The sequence below is a fragment of the Primulina eburnea genome, chromosome 3 (assembly GCF_022965805.1).
Source record: "Primulina eburnea isolate SZY01 chromosome 3, ASM2296580v1, whole genome shotgun sequence".
NCBI lineage: Eukaryota > Viridiplantae > Streptophyta > Magnoliopsida > Lamiales > Gesneriaceae > Primulina > Primulina eburnea.
In genome coordinates, this window is record NC_133103.1 from 53,366,183 (window position 1) to 53,375,551 (window position 9,369).

Consider the following 9,369-nt stretch of genomic DNA (forward strand, 5'->3'; position numbering starts at 1 on the left):
CTCTCGTTCTCTGTTGCTGAAAAATGGTGAGTGAAGGAATCGACAACACATCTTATTGCATGGCTAAGGGCAAGTGTCTTATTTTTCAAGTTACACGCACGACCGCAGGTGCGGTAACTCCAGGAGCGCGGGTGCGCTAATGCTTCGGCACCAATTCCATTTTCTGAAATTCACGACCGCGGGTGCGGTCTTGTTCTTACCGCGGGTACGGTGTGGCTTCGGCCTTTCTTGCATAATTCATAATTTATGACCGCGGGTGCGGTCATGTTTGCACCGCGGGTGCAGTCTTGCAAACCCTAATTTCTCACGTCTTTTCTCCCCTCATTGCATGTCATGCATTTTCATATCTTCCGAGTCTTACGTTAATGAAGGTTAATAATCTCGATTTATCAATTCTATAATTCTTGGGCATTACACTATTAGAGATTATATTTGGTCTTTTTCGAATGTAAGTCTAATATATCACAATAAGTGCGGAAACGATCCAATGGAGTACGATGAGAAATAATAAAACAGTAGGCAGTAGAACAATGGTTGTTTCTGGAAGTTCAAAGATAAAATCTTCTACGTCTCCCTTTCTTCTGTTTCCAGAAGGTATCACTAAAAGACTTTGGATTTTACAGTACAACACTTGTACACACTCACTTCAGTACACTAGTAGAAAAATCGCTTTACTTCGCGTATTCAATGAAGTAATAAGGTAGTTAATTGCCGAAGTATATGGGCGTGAAGTAATAGATGTCGCTTTTACTTCGCATAATAACCGAAGTTGTATGATTGAAAATACTGAAGTCTTTGGCCGGTTTTCGAAGGAAAACCGGTCCAGAATTAGACCAGTGCCGAAGTAAGAAATGTGTTTTACTTCATCGATTTTTGTAAATAGTGAAGTAATATATAATATATAACCTCGTCTTAATTATTATTTAGCGAAGTAGTTTATAATATCTTACTTCACAATTTACATTGAGTGACGAAGTAACTCATCTGAAAGACTTCGTAGTTATGTATTTTGGTGAAGTAATTGATGCAAACAACTTCACAATTTATCCCATTTGTGGTAGTTAATATAATCTATAACTTCAGCATTTATCCTATTTGTTGAAGTATTTTATATTATGCTATTTCACAATTTACATTTAGTGACGAAGTAAGTGGTTCGAAAGACTTCAATAATTTGTATTTTGGTGAAATAATTGCGCAAAACAACTTCGTTTTTATAGAACAATGTCGAAGTAAATTAATTCTATCACTTCGTCTGATTTCTTATTGACGAAGTATTTAATATTATGTTAATTCACAATTCGCAAATAACAACGAAGTAATTTACCTGTTACACTTCATTATTTTTTATTTTGATGAAGTAATTGTTAAAAAAAGACTTCGCAATATATGACTTAATACACTAAAATAATTAAATTCATAAATTATCCAGCTAAAAATGATTAATATCCACGAATCCACAATTACATATTCATCAATCCACAAATAACCCAAAAATGTATCCACAAAAGCAAAAGTATATCCAAAAATCCACAATGACAAAAAAATATTTATCTCAACGTACACCATACATTTAAGCACCTACATAGGAGTAAATAAATTCACTCCATTCACTTCTGACCTCGTCATATTGAGATTTGTTGTAATATTGGTTCTTGATGCATCCTGCAAACTGAAATTTAAAAAAGAAAATACATTAGATTCTTCTATTTTAAATAAAAATTGAGAGATATATATTTAAAAAGTATTTTAATTGATGGAATCTAAACATATTACATATATGTTGGCACTTAAATAAAAAAATAATGGAGATATAATGACAAAAAATTATAGATTTGCTAACAGCCGTGTGTGAGAACTTCACAAAACTGAGAAACCAATTAATGAAGCATGCAACCAAGAATCGACTCAAAGGAAAATCTGATTGTGCATCAGCATACACTATGACTGTTCCATTTCTCAACTGAAAACACAGATGCTTGGACAGAAAATTCCAAAAATCACATAACCAAAAAATGTCTAGAATTTCATTTTTGAGTTGTTTTTGGTTAATGTGAAAGTACCATTTCTCGGCAGAAAAGTCCAAAAATCACAAAATATGCATTTCCAATTCTCGGCTACAAGTTAACGAAGGCAGTGGAGACATGAAGATGACAACTTGGATATAAAGCTATGCAAGAAAGAAAACCATTTTTACAGAATTGGTAGAAACCTGTAAAATATCACTAAAATTGGCAGAAGACATGAAGATGACAACTTTGATAACTAAAATATCACTAATATAAAATATATCACAATGACAACAATTCATCTCAAGCAATTAGATCAACAATAAAATATATCTCAATGGCAACACATTATCTCAACAATAAAATATATCTTAATGGAAACAATTCATCTCAATCAATCAAATTTATCCCAAGAAGAAACTCACCAACTTCTCCAACTGTGGATCATTGCAATCGACTATCTCTTTAATGCACCTCATCATACAATATCCACATTCAACAGGACCACTTTGTTTCAGATTACCCTATAATGGAATTGAAAAGTTAATGCAACAATCACAATCTAATTAATAACCACTACAAATTCATGTATTCATAAATAAATACGATACATACCGTCAATATTTTAAAACCTGGCCCTTTAGAAATACCCTTCGAGGCATTGTACATCTTCACCCCATTACATTTTAAAAAGTAAGAAGTTATTTTTTTTTGCATATTTATAAGTTAATGTATTCAAAATCAACATAAGATACTACCTACTTTGTCACAATAGTTTTCCATGTATCATCTCGGTTCCTGTTAGACGTAGAATCCAATATAAATATATCATATTCTTATCTTCGTTGACGATTGTTAAGATCCAATGGTACCTGGAAAAATGAAATTACAGTATTGACACTCATGAAGTAGAAATCTATAAATAACTAAAATCTTACCTAGTGTTGTATGGGATGAGGCAGATGCTATCTCTACACACTACTTCCAACTGGTCAGCAATATGTTGTGATAAGTCACGGCCATCTGTTCCAATCGGGCTTGTAGGTATATTACCGGGATCCACAAACGAAAAATAATCAGCCTTGTCTTTTTTCTTCAAATATTTGTAGAGGTGACTGCAAGATATAGATGCACAAATATATCTTTTAGAAAATTTTCAAAATATAAACAAGTACCACAAAAAATATTATATAAATGCACAAATACTTTAAGTTAGACATTATATATACCCCATGTAAACTAAAATTTGTCTAGCACCTATCTCCCTCATCTCCATAAAGCGTAAGATATCTTCTCTTAGCAACCGTATGCTTTTAGGACGTCCAAACATAGCGTCCTCAAACTTAATGTATATGGTATCCGATTCATTCAACAATCTAACAACATGAGAGTAGGTATACTTGCACGACATGGGTAATGTTTTCTCAATTTCTTTGAACTTTTCGCGCTGACCAGGAACATCTGCAAGCGCAAATGATTCAGGTTTCCTCTTCCTCTACAATTTAAAATATTATTCATACAAGTATTTTAAAATAAAACATTGTTCGAGCAATATATCTGACAGTTGCAAACAAAAAGTCAAATGAAAACCTAAAGTACCTTTGTCGTTGGAAAAATAACCAACTCTTTAGGCCAACCAACAATGACTCCAACAACATCATTGATGATTGTTGGTCCAAACTTAATTGGGATCGGAAGCTGTGGTTTTTCATCTAAGACAACATCAATAGATACCTTGAAGTTCTCTTCCCCAAGTGGAACATGGTGAATCATAACATTTGGACCTCCTTCTGATATTATTGTGCAATAAGCCACCACGTTTTCGCATTCTTTTACAGCCAGGTGACATTTTTTCCCCTTTCAAGAACAAAAAACATGATATATTTTTATATGGAGGTGAATAGAATTTAATTGACATTAAATTCAGAGACATACAACCTTTGTATTTGAAGTGCCGCAATCATAAACTTCTTCCACATCATCTGACAATTTTGAGCCTTTCACTCCTGAGAACTTGTTTGATGCTACAGTCTCAGAAGATCGATCATTGATTAATGGAAGCACAACAGCAAGTTGAGACCTCAGCATCTCCAATTCAGCTTTCGAACTTTTAGTCTCCTCCGATTGTGCTTTTACATTTTCAATCACAGCTTTTGAGATTTTTTCTCTCCTCTTTCTTGGAGTTTTAAAATATACTTCTGGTTTTACGAAACCTTTCACACCCCGAACCCTTCCATAGTGTTCTTGGCTTCCTAAGACAGCGGTTAACACATCATTCATTCCAGAAGATTTGAACTCTCCTTTGCCTTTCATTTCCAACAATTCATCCTACAATTGGAGACATGAAAAATCAATTCACAAACTATAGTGTTATTTATCTAGGCAATATGGCGATTGAATAAAACTAAACATTTACAATTTTTTCTGCTACTTTTGATGTCTCCGAACATGTTATGTTGCCAGATTTGTCTTCTAGAGCTTTACGCCAAAGCACAGATCTATCAACTTCCTCATCTTCAGCAACCAATTTTTTATTCCGCTACAATTTCAAAACTCATATGTTTAATAACATGAAGAACATGCTAAAAATTACAAATATATTGCTCTGTTTCTTACCAGTTCAGCCTCCAAGCCGATGTAACCCTTGCGAGACATTCTGTGGTGATATTTACAATGCATGGTCCGTTGTTTTTGTTTTTCATGAGTAACCTACATCATTATGTTGGCTCAGTTAAGTATTGAATTTAATAAATTCGTGAGGAAACATATCAATTATTAAAGTACCTCCCATGATGGATCCAGTCTCGCATCCACAAATGCTTTCCAATCCGCTAGTGGGAGTTGATACTGACTTGGTGGAGAAATCAACTTTTCAGGATTATCTTTGTTCGGCCAAACAAATCTACTAGTCAATTTGTTTTTTGAAATCTCGCCACTTCTGAGATGCTGAATTCATCACAGCATAGTCACTTTGTGGCGCTAGTTCAAAGACATTCTGCAATAAAAACAGATTAGTTAGAGGTGCAAGTATGACTGTAAATTCAAATTGAAGCTTGTACTTACCGAAATAGCTTCCCACAGTTTTTGTTTTATGTTTTCTGGAACTTCAGGCCATGACTTTATATGATTGGCACCATGGCTCTAGCAATAGAACCAATGTACGATGGTAAAGCCCTTCCATTTGCATTGTATGCTGGCCGCCCCATGTCATCATAATCAATCTTTGCTTTTTTCCCCCATCTGGCAGTAGCAATTAGTTTACCCATCAACGTAGGGCCTCGCTTGTTCCTCTGCAAATCTACATGATGTTCTTCTCCATCAGTAAGTACAGGGTGCTCTGCATTAGTAACTTCATTTAGCTTATCATCATGTACTCCTTGTATCATCTCAACTGTAGCATTTGTTTCATTTTTTAACGACCCATTGAGCTTTTTTCTACATATTTACATGAATGAAACCAATGTAAAAACCTACACAATAACATTAACCATTAAAATAACATAAACAATAATTCTAATAAGACATGTATAAACATGACATAAATAATATCAGAAACAATAATAACATAAATAATAAACATGACTTGTAGAAACCTAACATAAATAATAAACATGACATAAATAATAGCAATGAGGTTATGTTTATAGCATAACAAAAAACATGACATAAAAGTGAAAAACAACATTTTTTCTTGTTCGTTTCCCAGCAACCCTCAGTTTCTGATCTAAAGTAACTTTTATGAGTCGGAATACAATGAGTATCAACATCATCAATTGGTCGAGAATCAGGAATACTAGTCCAACCATCATTATCTCCCTCGTAACATCGATTTGGCACAAGGAGTACAATTGACCACCTTTTTGTAATGGGTCATCAATATAAAAGACTTGATTGACTTGACTTGCAAGGACAAATGAGTCCTTCTTGTGCCCTATTTTTCTCATATTGACCAAGGTGAATCCACAGTCATCATTTTTTATTACTCCTTTGTCATTTGAAACCCACGAACACTTGAAAAGAGGAACTTGAAATTGATGATAGTCCAAATCCCATATTTCTTCAATCACTCCATAGAAAGTCACATCAATCAACAAGGGATTCTTATCTTTGGCACTAAAGACAAGCCTTGTGCTAGCAACTAGAGAAACCCCACTGTTTTGGCAAACTCTCTCATCATCCCGTGCCTTTGTTTGGTATAAATTTCCATTTATCACGTAGCTACTATACTTAATGACTTGCCCACGTGGACCACCATGACCTAGCCATGTCAATGTTGATGTCGTTCCACCATTGCAGCTATCTATTTCAGCATCCACCTGACATTTATACAATTAGAATAGGGTGATTAAAATACTAGCTACAAACTGTTCACCGCAAAATGCATAAAGCAGATTTATCCACATAACCTTTGCACGAAACCAGTCAATGAACTTCTTATTGTGAGCATCTTGTATCCACCTTTCATCTTTATCTTTTTTTGAAAACATTGACTTCAAGAAATATTTATGTTCACTGTGGAAATATTATATAGCAATTTGTGTTGGATATTAAATATTGACAATCAAATGGGTGCATAATTATAGATTAATGCAATACACTTACATAATGTAGGGAGATACCTCTTCTGTATTTTCCAGCACAGTCAAATGTTCTTGTTGAAGGTCAACTTGTGGCACTATAATTGTTGTTTTGCATGCTAAGAAGCCAGCAATGTTTGATTTGGGATCGCGATTTGATTGAGGGACCCCAATAGGATCAAGGTCATTTAGGTATTTCGAATAAAACTCAATTGTTTATTCGGCTGAATATCTCTGAACAATGCAACCTTCAGGATGTTTTCGACTGCCTAAATAACTCTTAAGCACCTTCATGTATCTTTCAAACGGGTACATCCACCGGAAGTACACTGGTCCACATAATCGAACTTCTTGACAAGATGAACTGTTAAGTGAAGCATGACATCGAAGAAAGAAAGGGGGAAATACTTCTCCAATAAGCCGAGTGTAACAACCAAGTCAGATTTCAGCTTATCTAACTTGGCTACATCTATCACCTTGCAAAAAATATCTTTGAAGACGAAGCATAATCCTATGATGGCATATCTAACATGTTTTGGTAACGCATCACGTATGAGTATTGGTAGGAAATGATGCATTAGAACATGACAATAATGAGATTTCAAGCCAATCAATTTCAAATCAGACAAGGACACAAGATTTTTCAGGTTCGATGAGAAACCTTCTGGGTTTTTTATATTTATTATCGACTGACAAACTTGTAACTTTTATTTTTTTTATGAATGAGCATGCAGCAGGAGGAAGATATGTTCTTTTTTCACAAAATTTAGGTGCCAATTCATGCCTAACTCCCAATTGAACCATGTCCAACCTAGCTGCCACATTGTCCTTGGTTTTTCCTTTAACATTCATCAAAGTATTAATGAGAGATTCAAAGACATTTTTCTCTATGTGCATCACATCGAGACAATGCCTAACATGCAGGTGTTTCCAATAAGGAAGATTGAAAAAAATTGATTTCTTCTTCCAACATTTTCTGAAATTTGTTGATCCAAAATCTTTTTCTTCTTTACTATCTTCCAAATTATTGTCCTTTGCATTCTTTCACTTTTTACCTTTCACACTAATCTTCTTTCCGAAAACACACCTTATGTCAAAAATCTTGTCAAACAAAGCAACCCCAGATAATGGTGTATATGATTCTCCATGTTCTTCCATACCATCTAACTCTTTCATTTGCCTCCGATATGGATGAAACTGTGGTAGGAATCGTCTATTACCAACAAATGACATTTTCTTCCCATTTTCCAAATGCTTTGTACAATTATCTTCTTTCCATACTGGGCATGCATAATAACCATGTGTAGTACATCCACTAAGGTTACCATAGGCTGGAAAGTCATTGATGGTCCATAATAAGACTGCTTTAAGAGTGAAAAATTGTCTTCGATAAGCATCATAGACACCATCAACTCCATCCCACAATCGTTAATCTTCAACTAACACAACAAGATAGACATTTATATCGTTTTCTGGCTGTTTAGGCCCTGAAATGAGCATATTTAGCATGATGAATTTTCTGTTCATACACATGTTTGGAGGTAGATTATAGGTGACCAACATAATTGGCCAGCAACTGTACCGACTACTAAAGTTGCTATAAGGATTAATGCCATCAGCTGCAAGTGCCAGGCGAAGATTTCTTGGTTCACTTTCAAAGTCGGGCCACATATGATCCACCAACTTCCAAGATGGTGAATCAGCTGGATAACATAATTGACCGGGAACTCCTGTGGTTCCTGCATGCCATGTTAAATTTTTGGAGGTATGTAGAGATTTAAACATGCGCTTAAATCTTGGTATGGGAGGGAAATACCACAACACCTTTGCAGGAACACCTTTCTTCTCAACGTTCTTCTTGGTTAGCTTCCACCGTGACAAGCCACATTTAGGGCAGTTTACACAGTCTTTATATTGCTTCCTATAAAGAATGCAATAATTGGAACAAGCATGAATCTTTTCATGACTCAACGCCAAACAACTCAATGTCTTTTTTACATCATACATTTTGGTTGGCAGCTTGTGATTATCTGGTATCATATCCCCAAAATCCATTAGTAGATCGGAAAATAAAGCGTCACTCATACCATGCTTTGCTTTAGTGTTGTATAGTTTCACAATTGCACTCAACTTTGTGTAACGCTTACATCCATTATACAAAAGTTTATCTGCTTCCTCCAAAAATTCCATAAACGCTTCTGGATTTTCTGTATAGTTATCATATGTTGCCTCACACATATTAGTGGTTTCAAAGTGCCCATGATAGTTACCAGTTGGCTCCTTGTTGGTGCTCCAATTTACTTTATCACTTTCAGCAGACTCACCGTGCCAAATCCAATTCACATAATTTTGACTAACACCATGGAAATAAAGATGCTCTCGAATGGACTTAGCTGGTCTTTTTTAAGATTTTTACATTTGCAACAAGGACAATGAATTAAATTGGGGTCAATATGGGGATTCTCTAAACAACCTCTGATAAAAAGTTCCACACACTCCTCGTACTTTTTTGACCTTCTATCTGAGTGAATCCAAGATTTATTCATTTCCATACAGCAAAATACCAGAAATATATAACAATAAATTTGATCTAAACCTGAAAATATTACATTTAGTAATGTCACTTTCAATTTAATTTCTTGAATGAAAAAAAAACAAAAGAAGACTACCTATTGATGAAAATAAAGCAACATTGTTCCTAATTAATTTTGATTTGAATTACTCTCACATGTGCCGAAAATTAGGAACCCAGAGACGGACAACCAAGGCGACAACAAGAAATT

General features: G+C 34.8%; 1 protein-coding gene and 1 long non-coding RNA gene across 2 annotated transcripts; both read right to left on the reverse strand.

Annotated features, from left to right (window-relative positions):
- Window positions 1-2,774: 2,774 nt before the first annotated feature.
- LOC140828592 (uncharacterized) lies at window positions 2,775-4,086 on the reverse strand. Its single transcript, XR_012117273.1, has 4 exons — window positions 3,609-4,086; window positions 3,239-3,470; window positions 2,948-3,124; window positions 2,775-2,881 (listed from the first exon to the last, which is right to left on the reverse strand). It is a non-coding gene; the product is annotated as an uncharacterized lncRNA (long non-coding RNA).
- Window positions 4,087-5,128: 1,042 nt separating this feature from the next.
- LOC140827484 (uncharacterized) lies at window positions 5,129-8,824 on the reverse strand. The gene is made up of 7 exons (XM_073190158.1): window positions 8,116-8,824; window positions 7,642-7,917; window positions 7,361-7,425; window positions 6,915-7,062; window positions 6,416-6,480; window positions 5,856-6,325; window positions 5,129-5,444 (listed from the first exon to the last, which is right to left on the reverse strand). Exons 1-7 carry the CDS (start codon window positions 8,822-8,824, stop codon window positions 5,129-5,131), a joined length of 2,049 nt encoding a protein of 682 aa, XP_073046259.1.
- Between the last annotated feature and the right edge of the window lie 545 nt (window positions 8,825-9,369).